The sequence below is a fragment of the Magallana gigas genome, chromosome 5 (genome assembly GCF_963853765.1).
Source record: "Magallana gigas chromosome 5, xbMagGiga1.1, whole genome shotgun sequence".
Lineage (NCBI taxonomy): Eukaryota > Metazoa > Mollusca > Bivalvia > Ostreida > Ostreidae > Magallana > Magallana gigas.
In genome coordinates this window covers 18,293,120-18,313,385 of record NC_088857.1, presented here as the reverse complement: position 1 = coordinate 18,313,385, position 20,266 = coordinate 18,293,120, and the positions used below count along the sequence as shown (strand labels likewise).

The 20,266-nt window shown below is 35.6% G+C and overlaps 3 protein-coding genes across 38 annotated transcripts in view; 1 reads left to right on the top strand and 2 right to left on the bottom strand.

Moving 5' to 3' along the window:
* Nucleotides 1-964: 964 nt before the first annotated feature.
* Nucleotides 965-3,499, bottom strand: LOC105338950 (uncharacterized). Its single transcript, XM_011444292.4, has 3 exons — nucleotides 3,049-3,499; nucleotides 2,541-2,690; nucleotides 965-2,144 (listed from the first exon to the last, which is right to left on the bottom strand). The coding sequence occupies exons 1-3, from the start codon at nucleotides 3,263-3,265 to the stop codon at nucleotides 1,282-1,284; spliced, it is 1,230 nt and encodes a 409-aa protein (XP_011442594.2). The 5' UTR covers nucleotides 3,266-3,499; the 3' UTR covers nucleotides 965-1,281.
* Nucleotides 3,500-7,335: 3,836 nt separating this feature from the next.
* Nucleotides 7,336-9,375, top strand: LOC105338949 (alpha-2 adrenergic receptor). The gene has a single exon (XM_034444209.2). The coding sequence runs from the start codon at nucleotides 7,883-7,885 to the stop codon at nucleotides 9,263-9,265; it is 1,383 nt and encodes a 460-aa protein (XP_034300100.2). The 5' UTR covers nucleotides 7,336-7,882; the 3' UTR covers nucleotides 9,266-9,375.
* Nucleotides 9,376-13,293: 3,918 nt separating this feature from the next.
* LOC105338947 (cytosolic carboxypeptidase 2) overlaps nucleotides 13,294-20,266 on the bottom strand; it is a 67,947-nt gene continuing 60,974 nt past the window's right edge. For 21 of the 36 annotated variants that reach the window (XM_066086005.1, XM_066086004.1, XM_066086013.1 and 18 more), the window contains 7 exons: nucleotides 18,699-18,888; nucleotides 18,217-18,270; nucleotides 17,764-17,830; nucleotides 16,609-16,749; nucleotides 15,751-15,907; nucleotides 14,821-14,997; nucleotides 13,294-14,124 (listed from right to left, as the gene is read on the bottom strand). In XM_066086005.1, the coding sequence (XP_065942077.1) occupies nucleotides 14,830-14,997; nucleotides 15,751-15,907; nucleotides 16,609-16,749; nucleotides 17,764-17,830; nucleotides 18,217-18,270; nucleotides 18,699-18,888 (777 nt within the window). In that variant the 3' untranslated portion in view covers nucleotides 13,294-14,124; nucleotides 14,821-14,829. Of the gene's footprint in view, nucleotides 14,125-14,820; nucleotides 14,998-15,750; nucleotides 15,908-16,608; nucleotides 16,750-17,763; nucleotides 17,831-18,216; nucleotides 18,271-18,698; nucleotides 18,889-19,262; nucleotides 19,441-20,266 lie in introns of those variants that run through there. The other 15 variants (XM_066086022.1, XM_066086011.1, XM_066086009.1 and 12 more) reach the window with 15 other exon arrangements.

The following is a 20,266-nucleotide window of genomic DNA, read 5'->3' as shown; positions in this document are numbered from 1 at the left end:
GTATTTGATGTTATCCTGAAATCAGATATTTGAAATTAAGTATTTTTTGTGTCGCTTACAGAGAAAAGGTCTCGAACCATGCCCGAGACAATCGGTAAGAACACCAGCTAGAAATAAAATTCCCTGACTGCAATACATGTTTCAATCTCTCGGTTAATGTGTACTTTGTATTCTTTTACTTCTTAGCAGACCATAACTTGGATGCAATACAAATTACCAGGATGTTTTTTGTGTATGCGTTGTTGCCATGGTGCTCGCCATAATTCTACCAAGAGCATGATTTATGCTTTGAAATTTATGTTTCATGCATCGTGTGTTGTGTGCAACGATACTCTTAATCAAAAAACTTTATATGCAATAAAGAACACACATTTCATGTTCAATGAACATACGTTTTATGATATCAGTAATAATAATGATTAATTGAATTAACGGCGATGACGATGATGATTTTTCCAGGACACGTGGAAGCGGTAGACAAGCAGCCTTTTTTTTTTTGGGGGGGGGGGGGGGGGGGTAATATACAAGGAAGCACTCGATGGCAAATCCCGGTAATACAGCTTGTCCCCAGAAACGTTTTACGAGGGGTGGATGGCCATAGTCATTTTTAAACTCTTTTTTTTTAAATTTAATTCTATTGAGATGAAGAGCTCTGTATAACGATTGATATAGAAAAATATTCAAATTTTGAAGCTTGTATATTTGGATTCGGCTAAAAATTATCAATAAAATTTGAAGGTAGATCCGATTAAAAACCCGTTGACCATCCAGTCTCCTTAAAAATGAAAATTAAGTTTCTAGACTCGATCCTCTATAATAAAGGTATCAATCAGTTTAGAACGTTCATATAATATGACCATGACCAAATTTTGTTTGCGTAGAGGCTTTAAATCTTTACCTACATCATACATATTCTAATCTGTTTTTTAAATCGCTCAAACCAACAATAACATTGAGAAATGGAATTTTTACGAAAGTAATTACCTTTCACTGTTAAATGCTTTTATTACCAAAGAATAAAGGAAATAAAACTTGGATATCCTGTTCCATGTTTTCACTCTATTAAATTTCAACCACCATCCCCAAAATCAGAACATTTCTCTCGTTTCGTTCACAATACATGCATAATATAAAGCGAACGTCTTTGTACGCCAGACTCTTTGAAAACATAACAATGCAATATAGATAACTTCTATTTGCGTGCCAATTTGTCATTATATTTCATAACCAAATCATGGGCACGGCCAAATAGAAGCGACAATGTTTTGTGCACCACAGTTATCACTTCTCAACATCGGGTAATTGTTCAACCCTATGGCCGTGTATTTTTGTCTGTCCGTGAACGTCGACTTTACCCGTTTCGATTTCCTCGATCTCGAAAGCCGAGTTGGACCGACCTTCCTCCATTTTCTTTTTCTGTTTTTTAGACTCTTTCTTAGTCTTGTTTAAGGCTCGAGTTTTCTTCATAAGATCGGCAATTTTTAAGGGAGCATTAATCGTTGTTAAGTTTATGAGTCCTTTCTTTTTGCGTTTTTCTTTCTTCTGTTCTTGGTCCTCATTCCAAGGTTCTGACGTAATTTCTTCATGGGCATCTACGGGTGTCACTGCTGGGGGAGGATTTGGTGACGTCAGTCCAGTACTTGGGTTATAGACATCAACATTATCCATAGAAGCCTCGTTTTCGTCCAGATTTGGGTCAATGTCATATTGATCTAATTTACCACTAAGTTCTTCGACTTCTCTGTCTTGCTGTTTAGCTTCGTATTTATCATTCTTTACGGTCAAAGGTTTGAAGAAAAATGGGTCTTCGCTTTCCGGCCTTTCAAAGTCGTCGCTCGTAACAACGATGCCGGAAATGGGTTTCTTTTTTATCTCGGGAATCATTGTTCCGGTCGGCGGGAACATGAATACAGGTTCTCTGTCTCGTTTCTTCCGACGTCTTTGTCGCTGCTCCTGGTGTATTTTTTCTTCGTCTTCTTTCTCGTCATCAAATGTCATGGTTCGTGCCACTAAGAACCCCATGAACGCCCCATAGACCAAAGGAAATATGCTGACTATTGCTATATAAAATGCCACATCGTCACTTCCGTTATCGTACGATCGATGAGATTTGTGTATAGCCACTGATATAATGATAAAGATCGCTGCAAATATATAAGGTTTTCCAGTGTTGTGATAACGTATAAAAATGTAATGCAGTGAGTATCAAAGAGGATTTTAAACATCTTGAAATTTGCGAAGTACTAGACGCGTATTCAGCACAGCAAGTGCTCGCGATCGGCGCTCGCCAAAATTTGTGTTGCAGGCATAGGGAATTTTGGCGAGCTCTCGCGAGCACACACTCTGTTGAACACGCATCTGGTGTCATGGATTTGACATTAAGCAACATGAAACCAATCAATTAAACTAGAGGAGTTTTATAATACTGTAGTTGTCATGTTGTAAATTTTGTATTTGCACCCACCCAGCAAATTCAAAATGTTCAACATGACAACACACTGGTTTTGGTCTTAAGATGTGTTTTTAAATTTTGAACCCACCTGCTATAATGGAGCAGACGACCGACACATAGAACAGACGTTGTCTCTTCTCCTTGATCCAACAGAGCGCCAAAAATCCAGTTGCCATAGCAACCGTGTAGGAAACGAGTCCAAAACTGGCCAATACTTTTAGTGCAAGAATGGTGCCCGCTAGAAGGATATAAATAAATATTGTTCTATGAATTGCCAAAGAATTCCCTGTTTTAAATTCAAAGTCGCTATAAACTAATTACTATATATGACATTGATGATAAAATAGATATATCCTATCATATACGATGTAATGATATTCCGATGTAATAGAACTATCTTTTTATAACAGATGTCGATTATTCCATATAATGTCATCTTAGCTTTTCAGGCACATTTTGGAAATCCCATGTCAATTCAAATGAAAATGACAATTGTGAAAAATATTCTTTCGACCAACATAAACGTAGCTCTTCTCATATCCCAAAATAATACATAATTTGCCATTGAGTATCAAGTCATGAAATTGTGATTATACCTTCGACGTTTTTGAAATGCGTGTATTGGCACCGACTGCTCCCATCATCATCTCGGATACATGCCATGAAGATGCCATAGTTGTACTGCTTCCCCGTACCCGTCTGTGTGAACTGAAACCACCGCGGAATGAAGAAAGCCACCACAAACAACACATATCCCACAAAGAGGAAGGCAAACACTGTCTTCTGTAGGCACGAGTTCGCCCCTCTCTTCATGGCTTCCAAATTCTCCTAAATCCCACACTAGTACATATATACGGTCTTCCTTGTTCTCTGATCCGATGGCAGTAAACAGTTTTTCGTCAAGGGTTTCCTTCACATGTAATCCTGCTGGATGGTTACACAGATCTGAAAGCATTTAAAGATGTAGGTACACGCACAAAGGTTGTTTTTATTCGCCGGAATTTAAACTTATTATTATTTAAACACATTCAGTGAACCAATCGTCCGTAGATTGGTGGAGATCGAATTCCCATTCAAAACAGCTTCGAGGGAAAGAGTTAAATTGCTAGTGATTTATTGATCATATATTATATGTGTGGTAAAAGAAATAAATCTTAAGTTTATGTCCCCTGTCTGCGCGAAATTACGCCTCAAAGCTGCAACACAGGGACATTCCTCTCTCTCTCTCCTTTTGTGTATCTTGACATTATATAGAATACCCCTGCAATGCGACGAGAGCGTGTTTTGTGATATACAAATACTGGCAATTATGTTACACAGAAGTCTGGTCACTTCTTTTTTTAAATGGGAAGTGTTAATTGATTAATCACTGAACCTGAATCTGTTAAGGGCAAGAGTAAACATATCTCAGAACAGTGAACATTGTTCTCAAACTGCAGGCCATGACAGCCGTACTTAGTTTTTAACCGAGTTTAACCCTATATAGTAGCCTTTCCAGTGTAAATGATTGACAAAATTTTTCAGTGAAGAGTCTATACTACTGGTATTGGTGAAATTTAGCTTTGATGTCATAGCAATAAGGTTTTCCAAAATATCCAATTGGGAAAGGAAACAGTAAGGCATAGTAGAACAAGTTTAAGACAGCATGCATGCTGAACATTTACATAAACTGCTAAATAGATGTACATCTTGTGTTCATACAATGTTATTAACATGTATACATGTATAGTCATGCCATAATTTAAAGACCTAGCAAATAGTTACATAAGGAATAAGGAATAAAACTTGTTATAATTTCTCACAAATTGTTTGCCAGTGGTTTTCATAATTTGAGTATCTAACTTACAGTTTTTCAATAACATATATTTTCAAGCAGCATCCTGTTTTTTATTATTTGTAGTTCCAGCTTTTTGACATGATCCAAACTAGTCTCAGTGGACCTTAGTCCTATATGATCAATCTCTGAAACAGAGAAACAGCCCAATGTTAAAACTTCCCTATTTTTAGAACCACCGCATAGTGAAGTATCATCATATTATGAAGTATCAGCATGTAATGTTGAAGTATCAGCATGTAATGTTAAAGTATCAGCATATAATGTTAAAGTACCATCATGTAATGTTAAAATATCAGCATGTAATGTTGAAGTATCAGCACGTAATGTTAAAATACCATCATGTCATGTTAAAGTATCAGCATGTAATGTTGAAGTATCATCATATTATGAATATTATCTACATAAGGCAGTTGAGGCGTTCCATATAGGCCTGTCTATTTTAATGTAGGCCACTAAGCCATGGCTCTTTGAAATCAACAAGATTTGTCTGGTTTATGAGCTAAGACTACGCAATCTGTGTATATTTTACTCGAAAGCAGCGTCATTATCAACTTTTTTAAATGCAAGAAATAGATTGTTACGTCCTACCAAAAGTCCAAGGTTCTACTAGTATTGTGTGGTTCTAGGTGAAAAAAGAAACTTTACAGTCAATCCACAGAGTAGGGGGTGTGGCCCAGGGGTACAGTTTACTTCGAATTCTCAAATATCTTTACATTATACATATAGTGAAGGTATTGGAAAAAATTCTATTTATTCATGCCAATTCTGCGGAATCGCTGAATATCAACATAATAGCAGCTGTTATGGTCGATTTATATACTGTACATTTGCTCCAACCGATGATACATTTACTATTAATATACTTTCATGTAAAAAAATGAAATCTGATTGGTTTAGACGCAGTTGGTAATCCGTTCTATTACCCTCAGCGTTAGCAAAACAATTGGCAACGGGTAACACAACGAATTGTTACATGCGCGTAAATTATGCGGTACGGTTCTCCGTAGAATTCACTTCATTTCTATATAAAAGCAGTAAAAAAAATTTTTAAATTAAGACATTCAGTATAATAAAATAAATAGTGCCTGTTTGGGAGGGTAACTGTTGAAATTGACACCCCTCGAAAACCATTGTCGACTTCGCTTCGCGTCGGTTGACCATGGTTGTCTCGGTGTGTCAATTTCAACAGTTACCCTCCCAAACAGGCACTATTTATATAGTACATGTATCTCTCATTCATACCAATTTAACAACAGTTTTTATGTAATCTATACATCAGCTTCCTGTGGTGTATCTATGATATATTTCAGTCTTTATTTCCTGATAGATCCTACTTTATTTAAAATAAAGAATAGCAAAAAAATATTTATTGCTTACAATTTCATGTTCTTCATGACGTTTAATGATCATTTTTTCACTGCTTACACAGCCACCCAAGGCTTAAAATGAAATACACAGTTATTTAAAACTGATCATCGCGTTAAGATACATGTACTTAGATCAGCATTTTTACTTGCGGATCAAAAGGACTCTATATATTGCTCAACAAGTTTTGGTTTTCAAGTTAAGACTAAGACTTTTAGTTGTATTCATTTAGACCCAAGAACACTTGTTATTGCAAAAGCAAAATACACCTGTGTTACATAGATAGCGTATGAGTATGGTGTTCCGATGGGGCCACTTTGGCCGTCGCACTTTCGACAGCAGAATAAATCATATCTTAAAATTTTAGACCAATCTGATGGTTGATTAATATTGACCATATTCTGTCCCCTTAAATAAAAATTGGAACTCTTGCATCACGAAGGATTCAATTTACAACTGTCACAAAATGAAATTTGTTTTTCGGAACAAGACATGATAAATGCGGGATTTTAAGTTTCCTGCACAATACTAGACGCACTGAATGTGGACAAAATTAGATTTCATTTAGTTTACTAGTAATTGATAGCCCTTTATAATTTCAATGACGGGATAAAGGTCTAGACACACTGAATGTGGACAAATTAAATGTCATTAATAGTTTAATCGAAAGTCCTCTACCAATTTCAAACCCTTTGTAAGTATTTATCTATTTACTTATGTTCCTTCTATTTGGATTACGACACATTCGTGTAACAGGGCGTCAGGTGCGGTCATTCAGGATGTTCCATTTTTTAAAATTACCAAAGCAACACGTTAACAATTGCCGTTTGCCTCTGACGTCACACAACAAATCAGGCGTGACTGTCAAATCAACCAAAGCCCGCCTACACTTCATAAGGTTTCATTGTGAATAATAACTTTATTCCACCAAGATCTTCACGGTGGGAGAGTTCTTTATATATTGGATCACATTATATCATTCCGCTCCTCGGAAATCCCAAAAATTAAAATTGGATGTCCTTTAATTTTCTTTATAGTTTGATCATTACGCAGCAAGGAACAGATTTTATGTATTTTCAAAAAATAAAAAAATTATAGAAAACATCAAAAAAAAATTCTTTACAAAGTGTTAATGAACAACTATCCAACCGGCCTTCACTTTTCCTCCCACCCCCTGGCCTAAGGTTTAAGCGCGCGGTGTAACCTTCGAACTCCAGTATATCATCATAAGGTCTTATTTATCGTGGATTGACAATTGTTTTAGGTATACACGTACACTTGGACTCGATAACAACAAACCTAAACTACCCCTGTTCCTGACCACAATCCGGAACGAATTAATTAATTTTTTTTGTTTCCTTGACAGAGACATCTAGACCGTAAACAGTCAGATGTCGTTAATGCTGTGATTAATTACCCTAAAATCGCTCCCAGAAAACTTCTGTCTTTGTTTGATCTCACTTTTCTTGTCATTTTTCTAAAATGTAAATGTTTTACTGTACAATTATTGTACCGAAAAAAACAAATAACCATCCCTGATATGAAACTTTGAAAAAAACCCTATACTTGTCATCACATGTTACATGTACGTATTACAGCATTGATAACTAAAATAAAAATCATTTATAGACCTGCAACATTTTTTCATCCCCCACTTAGAGGGACACGGTGGCAATTAGTCACCAACTCTGGTATAAGCGATGTGTGAATCAGCTAGCCCATCATAACACAAAACTACACAACAAAGGGGACGCCAGAGCTTAATGAGCGAGCTGTCTAGGCCGATACTTTGGGACCGTTAAGTGTCAGTCCCTCACACAAGCAGATACTACTGGACATTAATGACAGTGCATTGTTCTATTTGTTGTTGTCATAACTCGCTTTTACACGCCACGATTCTTGTAGATTTCCCAGACTATTCGCGACGTCTTTAGAAAAAAAAAGTGGATTTTTGCTCGACATATGCTGTGTGTACTGTTTTTGTTTCTTTTTAACTCGAGTTGGATTTAATCGTTAAAAGAAACAAAATTGGAAACAGGGAAATATTCTTTTTTTCGTGGGGTTACGTGATGACGCAAGCTTAAAATATCATCCTTGACATGGCGAATTCAACAGTAAATGATCCGACGTCGCTGTAAAGTGGGAGTAATTTAAAACAAATTGTGTCTATTTTAAAAGCATATAGGAAGTGAGTTAAATCAAAGTGAGGGGAGCTTTTCTGTGTCAAAATGACACTTTCAAATTTGTCCTCTAACATGCTGGATGCAATGAATGGAACAGTCGGAACCCCGGAGTTGGCTACTTCCACCAGTGTCCCGTCAAACCCCGGACACCACTTGGAGAGCCTCGCCAACTCCCTCCTCTCACGGATGAATGAAGAAGAAAAAATTCGACAGATCCCCTTGGCTTTGTTTTTAATCGTTCTCTCCGTGACGGGATTCTTAGGAAATATTTTAGTCTGTTTTATCTATGGTAGAGTCTACAAAATTTCAAACTCTCGCACATTTATCATTTGCCTTGCAGTTGTTGATTTATTCACGTGTGCCATTGGAATTCCTATGGAACTGGTGACGTCAATGGATCAGTATCAGTTCCATTCCCCCTGGGTTTGTAAAATCTCGCGGTTTACGAATATTTTCACGACCATTACGTCTGCTGTCGTGCTTGTGCTAATTGCAATGGACCGTTACAGAAAGATCTGTCGCTCCCTTGAGTGGCAAATCACGGACAAACATTCAAAAATTTTGTGTGTTTCTTCTGTAGTTGCGGGCCTTGTGTTATCTTGGCCAGCTCTTCCTCTGTATGGAATAAAGTCGACAGAACTGGTGCTGTCACCCATTGTAAACGGCACATCAACCGAGTGTTCGATCGATGATTCGTCCAAAAACACGTCACTTCCGCTGGTGTACGAAGCATTGCACACCTTAGTGTTTCTGGTTGGAGTCTTTTCTCTTGTAATTTTGTACATTCTGATAGGAAGACGTGTTCGTTTTTTTGCACATCGACACGAAGCCCGAAGAGCTAGCTCCTCCAATGGATTGGATGCAACGGACCAGCGAAATAAAAGTCGAAAAACGAGGCGAGAGAGACTGCAGAAACTTCAAAGCGAGTGTTCGTCGTCAGAAGGCGAATCCAATGCCTCAACAGAAACGAAATCCTCTGTCATTAAAAACTCGCCACTGAAAAGCAAAATCAGTTTTACTCTATCGTCCGGAATGGGGAACAATGCCGTTGATATGAAACCGAGTGCATCTACCTTAAGCCGGAACGACTCGGTCAATCTGAACGCTCCTATCGTGGCCAAGCAGGCAAAGTGCCGGAAGAGCCTGGCTCGAAACACGACCTATCTCATGTTCATTATATCGGTTGTGTTCATTCTGAATTTCGTGCCTGTTCTGACTCTGGTTCTGATTAGAGAACTGAAGAAGGACTTCGTTGAGAACATGTCAGATCCTGAGAGAACGGCCTACCGCTTCTTCCTACGATCCTATTACATCAGTGCGGCTGTTAATCCAATCATTTACTCTATTTTTGACAGGCGATTCAGGAAAGCTGTCAGTTGTTCTATGCGTGAAATGTTTGACAAATTTACGTGTTGTAAACCTTCATAAACCAAATTATTAGAATATTTTTTGTTATTATCATGAAGTTAATACATGTGTACTTTACATATTTTGTTATTTTAAAATAAAAAAAATCTCATTTTGGCTATCAAGATGCATTGAATCTCCATAGTCATTTCTGTGCATGTTGGTTACGTTTAGGGGCTACGTACACGTCGCACAATTATTATGTCACACTGCTGTTGCATTTCTACCCTCTTCAAGATGATTTGAGTGATAAATCCTTAAGTGATTTTTCACCACTTGGCAATGTTTCAGCCTTTATCGCAGTCCTTGTTCACAGGCTGTACATGCAGCATGTGTTAGGCAAGTATCGAAATATCTATAACGGAATAATAAACTATAGTAACACAGCAAAAAATAACATTTTCATGACAGGTTGTGGAATTTGTATTTACCGGGTGGCAGGAAATACAAAACTTACAACATGACAACTAGATCTTGTAAATCTTCACTAGTTATCGAGCTGTGGATTTTGTATTTACTGCCACCCGGTAAATTCAAAATTTAAAACAAGACAAATCCGTCTTTTCTACCATATTTTGATTAAAGACCTTTAAAGCAATACCAGCTGTATTTTTTTTTTAGAATTTTCTCTTGCTGCAAAAACCTGCTAGCATGATAAGTCTGCATATAACTTAAAACGTTTATGATAAATAAGATTTGAAAAAATCATCAATTTTTGTCAAAGGAAATGTTTCTCTTCTAAGGAATCAATTTTTGTACTGGACGACAATAATTCAATTTTGTTCCAATTGAGGCTTCTTAACGGCCTCTTCCACAAAAATATGGCGAACAGAAATTTAAAAACCATGATATTTTTGTCATTTAAGTAGAGAAAAAGACATTTTATTAAAAAAAAAATTAAACATGAATGCAGCTCATATTGCTTTAAACTTTCAGGGTGGAAATACTAATCTATTTGAGCATGCACAGTTACGGAATAAAAAGGTGTGGTGAAATGGGTAAAGGATCGTAGGCAAGTAAGGGGTTTCCACTTATAAAAAAAACTCTGTCCCAAGATATCTGGATTCACATTTGGCTTAAATGCTTGATATTTATAAATACCTCAGGATTCAAACGATGTTCATTCAAAAGTATGAAAAATTTCCAAGATTTCTCAGCCGAAACGCCCCTGTTAGCGTACCAGGTTTCAATACAATGCTAAAAAATGTGATGTCCACGGAGATTTTGTATTGCAGCAAGCCCGGATGATAACGTTGAAAAATTGCGCGATGTATTCCGAATGGAGAAAAGATGTAAACATTCCCCATTATAAATCTCCGTAAGGAATCTGTTTTTGTTCCTGTGAATTTTTCCGAGTGAAAGATGATAATGTGTCAATGAAATTATCTTGGAAAATATCCCTTTCAACTATTTCAATTGCACTTCTTTCACAGGTATGTGTATTTTTAATAAAAATCGTCCAAATGTGCTGCATAAATATCTTGGGACAGACTATAATACATTGGGAACTGGAAAGGGAGCAAACACCCTTCCAAGAATTTTATCATGGTTTAAAATGGTAATTGTTCGTGAATTAAGGTATTGACATGGCGGCCGCTGGACCAAAATAATTCATATACCGCATATAATCAGGCTACGACTTGATAGAAAATACATTAAAGTTTGACGGGTCCATGTAGAAGGAATTCAAATCCCATGCTGCAGTTCATTTCTAAGTAGCTTTCCCCCCAAAAAAATCATTACTAATTTTTCTTGAAATAATGTTCATGATATTTTTATTCTATGATGCATTTACATGTATTATTTGAAAGACATTTTTATAAACTGTTAAAAAATATTAGGATCGGTTCGATTGTGTGTGTGTGTTTCTGGCTGAATTCGCCCATGATGAGTGTTTTATGATCTGTAAAGCGATATCAAAAATATAACCAGGGTCTTCAAGGAAGTTGATTATAAATCTGGAAATTAGTCTTTGCAAAGACTTTATATATTCTTGCAATGTATACTATGAGAGGATTGATGGGGGAGATGATTAACATAGGCACTGCCTGATGTCCAATCCTTATATATATATATATTTATCTATTTGCATATTAAAATAGTTGTTAAATCAAACCTAAAAATGGATTCAAATCGCATTAAATACACGTAGCTCTAACAACAGCATGCAATGATATAATCCTATTCTATTTCAAATACACTTTGATAATTTAAAAAAAAAACTCTCCAAATTAACCAGAGTACTAATCAAAAGCATAACACATCGAATCAAAATAACTGATCGAGAGAGGTCAAACAAATCAGGGATTCCCTTAAAAGGATATCAAGGAAAATTGGGACATTCGTGATGATTCAATGATCACACATTGGTAGTATCGTCAATATTGTATAAAAAGATAATTGTTTTTTTTCCCTATTTTCCGTAAAATAATGAGTAATAAAATTCAGAATGTATATTGTAATAAATAATGATTTCCGTATTCATTCAAAGTAAAATTTCCCGTCTGTGATGAGTATGATAACCTGCGTAAACATTGACCCAAATTATTTTGATTTCTTTCCATCATCTTTTTCGTGTAGATTTTATCGCCATGAATTTTTGTTCTTGCTCCATTTAAAAGTGTCCCAGAAAAAATTAGAAAAATCCATTTGTTTAGAAAATAAAGTGTATAATTATATAAATAAATAAAAAATTCCACCACCATCAACTACACGTTTTTTTTGTTTAAATCTAGTTGGGATAATACAGTGACATATTGTAACTGTTAACAACGACAAAAATAATGGTTTTAAATCGTACAACAGACATTGACCAAAATGCATCAAATTAAACATTTCAAAGCAGGTTTCCTTTAAGAATCTCTTGAATTTTTATCTTTAGTACAAGTAAGAGCAGCAATACAGTTGTTTTAAAATCCTTAAATCAAAGATAGTGTAACCATACTTCATTTTCAAATTTGAAGGAAACGATTATTTACATATCAAGTAAGCTAATATTAATATAATGTTTTATTGCTTTATACAATATACTACAAATGTTTCTACATGTATATGACCCCCCCCCCCCCACTTCTCATGAACGGGACCCTCATTACCCTCAATGCTTGACAAAAAAACAATTGACTTGACGGTGAAACAATTGACAAACCAGCATTGGAAATTAATATTCGCATCAGTTTTCCTTTGTTTCATCATTGGGGGAAAAAATATTGATATCAACTTCGAAACAAGACTTGAGGGATCTTTTACATCATGAGAAATAAATAAGTTGCTTGACCAGGTGAAGGTCGGGAAGGGGGATGTGCGAGTCTCACGGTGCCCCCCCCCCCCTCCCCTCAATACCCCGGCTTGTTAGCTTAATTTGACCGAATCCCCCCCCCCCCCAACCAAAAACAACCAACACTTATCGTAAATTATAATTATAGATTACTGTACTGTTATTTTTTACAATTAATAACGAATTTTCGTTTTTATGTTAAATGAGATTTACCTTCATTGCGACCCAGTATTGTCACTGTATTTGAATCATAACCCTTAATTTTACTACACCGCGTTCTTTTACGGTAGAGAAGAAAGAGAAGAAGCGGTATGTGTTTACACTAAATAAATCATCAATGTCCGGTATAAATGAAGAGAACAGCATATTTCTACATGTGTGTAAATCGAGAGCGACATTTATATCGCATTCGTAAGAATACAACACATTACTAATTTTGGATTTCTTTTTTTTAAATATTTTTGTCCAACAGAAACCTTTTCTAAAAAATGCTGAGGCAATGTAACAGCTGCTTTTCAGTGTAGATACGCTACACCAAAATGGATACTAGAATGTTTTTTTTATTCTTCATAATTCTTCAAGAGCAAAGCTTTACAAAGCACTTGCGCACGTCTGGCTACACCCAAGGAAATCCCTATTCTGATTTTGTACTTTGCAAATAAAAAACCGCCCCAAAACAAAATCAAACATGGCAGACACCAGGAAGATATTATAAGAAATTCCAAGCATGAAATAAACCTTGAGTGTTATATCAAGACAGACAATTTTTAAAAATATTTCTGTATTTTTATTAATATTCAATAAACTAGATAAAATTATCAAATACAAATAATTCATATCATAATAAATATATCACATAATATTTCATTCATTTAACATATACAATATTCCGTTTTATAAACAGAAACTTTTTTGTACATTTATTCATCAGTTATCTATAAACCTCTGTACTGTTTATTTTTTAAACTTTTGAGGATGAATATACAATCAAACAGTGTATTTTTCTGTAAACAAGTCAACACGGTTGAATAGAATGGGTTGTTGTGGCTTGGACTGATCAACAAGTTCTTTATTTTGTGTTTGTCACACAACTACATGTATTACACTTAGGTGTTATGATATTGCTGTAGTGACCTAAATATATACTGCATTCACGTAAAATCATTCATCACTGACATGTGTTTATCAAAGATTTCTAAACAAACTCTGAAAGACCACTGGCTAAAGCCTGCTCTGTTGATTCAAACTTTTATAGCACTTTCATCCTATTAGTGTTATTTTCTTTGAAGAATTTCAAAAATAAAAAATATTTGCTGAAATCAACACAAGGCGTTCCTCTCCCATTCTTATCCAATGAATGGCAAGTTTTATGCAATGATGTCATACCAGAACCGTTTTTCTCGATGCATGGCTTTGGCAATGAACATGAGGTATCTCCGTATTGTTGTCACATGACTAGTGACGTCATCACCAAATGACTAGTACAGTACAGGTTCCCCCTTTATTTAGGGAACAGCTTGAGTGGATTTGGGGACGGACGGTCTTTTACGCTGTCTACCAAGTAGAAGGGTCAAGAATCGACTTTGGCCTTGAATCCCCTTACCTGAAAAAAAGAAGCCAAATTAAGAATTTCTCTTATTATAGAATGAATTTCTTTAAAATCAAATGCACAGATGATTTTTTTAACTTGATTAGAACTTTTGTGTTAAGAAATATAACATATATAATCAAAATTGAGTAAATCAGACAAAAGGAAATTTTCAAAAAATATCATGAGAACAAACCAATGTTTATTTATGTGGTATTTGGTTCAAACAGCTAGTCCTAAGTATGACTTTGTGGATATTTCTTCAACCAAAATGATGATGCATTTGTGTGCAAGAAAAAGGACTAAGTGACAAAACTGTAAAAGTTGAAATTGGCATTCAATCTACCAGGGGGGTAAAGTGTCGAGAAATCTGTCTAACAAAAGACTGTGAACAACATAAAAAAAATGGATCTAGTCTAGAACACTACAGTGACAACAAAAGTACAGAGACTAGGTCGGTGCAGCGTTTAACCACAACCAGTCTCGTAGGTGGCCTAAATACTAGACACTGTCCTATCTACCACTTTTAAATATGCCTGGCAGTCTCTCTTAGGTGGAAGCTCGTACAGATCAAGTGAGAGAAAAAAAATTTATTAAAAAATCTCTAGGATTCTATGTAAAACTATGACTATCTAACTACAGAGAACAATAAAAAAATAAATTGAAGGATCGAGGAGTTTCCACACCAACACCTTAGGAAAAGTCTAAAACCTTTGGCACTCAAACTGGTGTTGGTGAGCGTTTTTTCAGGCGTTCAAGCATGACATTGAGATACTCCCTATGGAGCACCGAGGGAGAGATCTTAGTCAGATCCATAGTGCCCATACGTGGACTGCCTCGCGCGTTCGTACCCAAAACTCTGTTAATTGCTTCCTGGGTCACTCCACTCTAATATTAGAAAGACATTTTATGGAAATCAAACATTAGGTTGAAAATTTTAAAAAATCATTACGAAAACAAAACTGAATTCAGTTTAATAAATATTTTATACCCAAATCAGAACCCCGTAATTTAATTGGGATAAAAAAATCAAAGTGTTAAAAACACACGGCAGACAAAATATAAAATACATGCACATATCACATTAAAACCTGAAATGGACACAATTTCATAATGAAAAATTTATCAATAATTAATAAAGCAATGAAATGTTTTGGGAAAATCAATAGCAAATCAGGATTTTGCATTTCAATATTTTAATAGTTAATAATAAAGCCATTGATCAAAATATTTGAGGGGAAAAACAAATCAAACCAGACTTTTGAATTACAGAGGATCAAGAAATCTTACATGATACCTTAGGCATAGTTTCTTCCCCATAAATAGTCTAGAAAATTTAAAATCACGCATACTAATTCAATAATAATCAAAACTAATAAAAAACTCTCATATGATAGCCAATAAAAAATAGAGAAAAATCTAAAAATCAAAAAACCATTCTCATAAAAAACTCAAAGATACATTAACCACTACAAATTACTTTCCAAATAAATTATGTTAACAATCTATGTGCATATGTTAGCTAACAGTAATTTTCAAACTTGCTAAATCAAATTCTAGCCTTTAAATATAGATGTTATCTGATTTCTGATTGGTGGAATGGGCATGTTATCTGATCACTAATTGGTGGAATGATCTTACCAGTGGACCTGGGGTGCGGCTAATGCGGGAACGCTTTTCAATTTTCGTGGTCTCCATTTCCGCGGAGATGGGGGTGATGCTATGAGGCAAGAAGGGGGAAGGAGTGGAAGAGCTGGACGGAATATGCCGTGTGATGGTCTTCAGGACGGAACCACTCCTGGAAAAACAAGCAGAAATAACAGGTCAAAGGTCGCACTGCATTTAACAGTGATATCCGCACTGACTTTTAGAGTTTTGATCCGATTAGAATAAAACAAAAAATAAATGAAAATTTAATTATTTTTCAAATGTCATTAAATTTTGTTTCATTGCATAGAAAAGTTGCCCAGTAATGCTGTGGTACAATTCATATTGAGGATATTCAGATAAGGTGTTTTCTCAATCTGATTAGCAATGCTAGGTTTTAAAAATAGAATTTACAACAGTTATCGCGAACAACATAAAATATGGAAAACACAGACACATTCAACATCAAGTGGTGTTGATGTTAACAGTAACAACGATAAAATCTACACATGATGGCTGAAAGAATAATCTGGAGATTAGTGGGAGAAATGTTAATGGTATATGTAAATAAAGTTGAACCAAGATCTACTAATTTTGCAGGCTCTACATTTCTCATATTTTTCTTCTTTGTACCAAAGACAGAGTGTTACATATAGGATCTCTAACTCAGAAATTGTCATCTTTTTAATCACGAAACGAACATTTCTCTTAGTACTGATGCAGACTAAGACAAAATACAAGTGTTATATTAGTCCACCTAAAACTTGATGAGTCAATTGCCTTTGGAGTGACTTTGTGTATTACAACTATATCTATCATGTGCCTGGTGATGATGAACCAGTGACCATTTACCTCATATGTCGTTTTTGCGCAGCAATGCCAGCGAGATGCAGATTGCTACTGGCTTCTATATGCTGGTTATAGGGGTTAGAGCGGGCGGCGAGCGTGATGGTAGAGGAGGAAGGAACATCACTATCACTCGCTTCCTCAGAGCTACAGAAACAGCAGTTAGTATAATAAACAAAAAAAGACAAGCATGCGTGTCTGATATGGAAAAATCAAATAATATTTGCCACTAATTCATGTCTAAATTCGATATAAAGTACAAGGTTCTTCAAAGTCACGATGTTTTTATAAAAATATTCTTTTTTAAGGAGGATATGACAATAAATTTTTTAATGGAAATTTTGAGTGTCAAATCCTTGAACATGGATGACGTTAATGTTAAACTTTGCCTCTTAAAAGACAAAGGATGTTTGGTCGAAAGACTTTGAATCCCCTCATAAATAAAGACAAAAGTAAAAAACAAATCAGGTCAAGTATTAGTACAAATGAACCAAACACAACAATAGAAAGCTTGCATGCTTAAAAAATATATAAGTGTATATATAAACACACAAACACACACTGAAGATTCAGCAATAGAAAATACCCCCTCCCCAACCTCCCAAATACAAAGAGGTAGCTTTTCAATCAATAGCTAATTTTGTCATTTTGTCTATATCCAAGATAAAAAGCTAAAATCACTTTTTAAATTAACCAGATTTTGTTCTTGCCACGAATTGAATTGAAAGAAAACTATGTCAGAGTAAATTGATAGAAAAATATCTTAGACTAATTTGGACATTTTCAAGCAATTTATGCTGTAACTATAAAAAGTGTCCCATAAATTAACATATAACTCATGATTTATTAACAAGTGCCCCAGCTACTTTCTTTTTTGTAAAATGTAGGATGTAAAATTTCCCCACTGTGACTCTATACTACAATGATATGAAACGGAAAACAACTGTTTTTCCCGTCACATAATTTTAAAACGATTTTCAAACAACCAAATTAATCTATACAACTTGAATCAAGTATAATGAGTGTCAGGGCAAACATTCTACTTAACAAAAGACATATGCACACTTAAAGGGAGAAAAGAAGATATATAAATATTAAGAGTGTTTTAACAAATCTAGAATTCTGGATCACCCAAACAGGATATCTCCATTTAATACACACCTAATGTCCCGAACTGCAGGCATCGTGGCTGGAAGGCAATTAGGGGTCATATCTCGGAAGGACTCGGCTAAAAAACCAAGAAAATTGTTACAAACAGTCGTCGCTCTGTTTGTATCTCTTCATACATTTAAGCACATGTCAAATTGGATTTTCAGTTGTTGTCGAATTTACTTACTAAAAACCGTTCTGACTTAATTTCCATTACACTTGTCGTTTTTCAAAAAAAATCATATATATATTTAAACGATTACTCAGTGAAAATGATTACAATGTTCGAATAAATATAATTTTCTGATAAGTGTTTGTGTACTGGTACATAAAAGCAGGTACTTGAGAGGTGTGAAAGATTAGCAATACTTCAACACTCTTAGGAGGTTAGCAGGATGCATCAGGATTATAGAACTATTAGAGGTACAGGATAGATCAAAAGTAGTGTTACAGATGAGACTTAACTGTTAGAGGTAGAGGAGATATCAAAAGTTGTGTTACAGATCCACTCTCTGGTCCCTGTCAGGAGTAAGCCACACAATGGTTAGGACGGGGGTTAAACACTCGGGGACCACACACAAATCAATTCACAATTAAAATGTTAAATGTTTGAGAACCAAATCTCTTCATAGTTCTTGTTCTTATAAAAAGTTTTCAATATTTATCTTTCTTGTAAATTCAAATATCAATTTTTTTTTCAAGTTCAAAAAGCTTTTCATTAACCATAGCTATCTTTTAAATGAATTATACACTAAATAACTACTAGCTGTCCTAGCATCTAGAGAAGAAGCCATGCAGTACATGTATTATATGCAATGCCAAAGCCTTTCACCCTTAGCTAACATGGAACGAATTCGACAAGTAAATTTTGAACGAGACATCTAGCCAAGACAAAAATCAACTTCAAACTGCCAATGCCAAACACTAAGTTTTCTGATATATCTCACATTGAGACATAAAATGGTCTCGTGGCCGGATTCTGGCCAGAGTTTCAGCTATGGTTGGGACACCTTCCACAAGGGAGATGGGAATGTGGCGTCGTAGGGAGTGGGGAGACATGGGCCGGTCTTGTTGAAGAGTTACGATTCTCCGCGGGAAACGTGCAAGTGTGGCTTCAGGCATTTCTGTGTCGGAGCACTAGAGGAGAGAGAGAGTGAGACAAATAGTGAGCACTCGAGGAAAAGTTCAGGAAATTCCCCCCCACTAGTGGAGACTTAGAATACTGTCTGGGAAATAAACACACCAAAAACCAAAATAATTCACACCCAATGGTTTTAAAAAAACTAAAATACATGCAAATTAGTTTGCTCTTTTTCAAAGATCATGCATGATGGTGTGTGCATTTCTGACAGCAATCTAGAGTGCAGTGCGCTGTTACATAAAGGATATAAAAAAGATGGCTGGTGAAGGACCCAAAGCTCTGGAGGCTCCAACAAATCAGAAGAAAGTGATACATCTGCAGCATCTCCATGGCGACCACCAAAATGGCAGGAACCAACCGCTGAACCTACCTGCGTGTGTGTAGCTGGTCCGCACATTCAAGCCTACCAGAGTCTGGGCTATATTAGGGGTACCCTCTCGGAGCGCTACCTGTAGACGATGTTGCAATTCATCATGCGTTAAAGAAGGACGTATCTGCATTGACATTATTGGTCGACTACATGGACAAAGCGGGTCTCCTTCGTCACACTATACAACGTCAGGCAGCAGGAAATGACAAAACAGGGCACACATATCAAACTTTCTGTCATATATCACACTGTAATCTACTGTCTGCTGTTTTGTACATAAAATACTCTAAGTTTCAAATATGAGTGCAAATTATCACCAGTTTATCCAGTTGGTTCCAGAAAATTTTATTCTGAAGTTTTGTTACATACAAGTGTAAGGAATGATTTATACAAAAAACATAAAAGTAAACCTATATTAATTAATGAAAATATTTTCCATGGGTTCAAAATAATAGTACATGTATGATTCAAATGCCCTCCCTTCTTCCCACATCAAAAGGGTTCCTATTTTTCAAGTGTCTTACAATACAACAAAGCATTTTGTCAAATTACTGATATTAGTAAACTTAAATAACCAATAGTCAGCCACATATATACAAGTTTATACATCTCCTCCACCGCCCAACGGTGAAAATTCTTCAGAGTAGCTTGTTGCAAAATGTAAACCCAGTCTAAACAATATTCAAGAAACATGAAAAAGTTAAATTTTTTTCTTCTAAGTTTACAAAATTGCTTTCGTTTGCCTGATTTTAACAAAAGATTGAAGTCAGCAAGTCTTAATAGAATCAATATCTGAACAACAAGAAATAAATTTCAAAATGAATACTTGATAACAAATATTGGATATTTCTATAGAACATGATGAAGGTTTAGAATTGTCACCAGTGTGTTTTAGCCACACTCTTACATACTCGACTAGAAGGTTGACTATTTGCGTCGAGAGAGGGAGATGCTCCCGATCGATTCAAGTACTCCATCATTTGCTGATAATTTGACTGAAGATT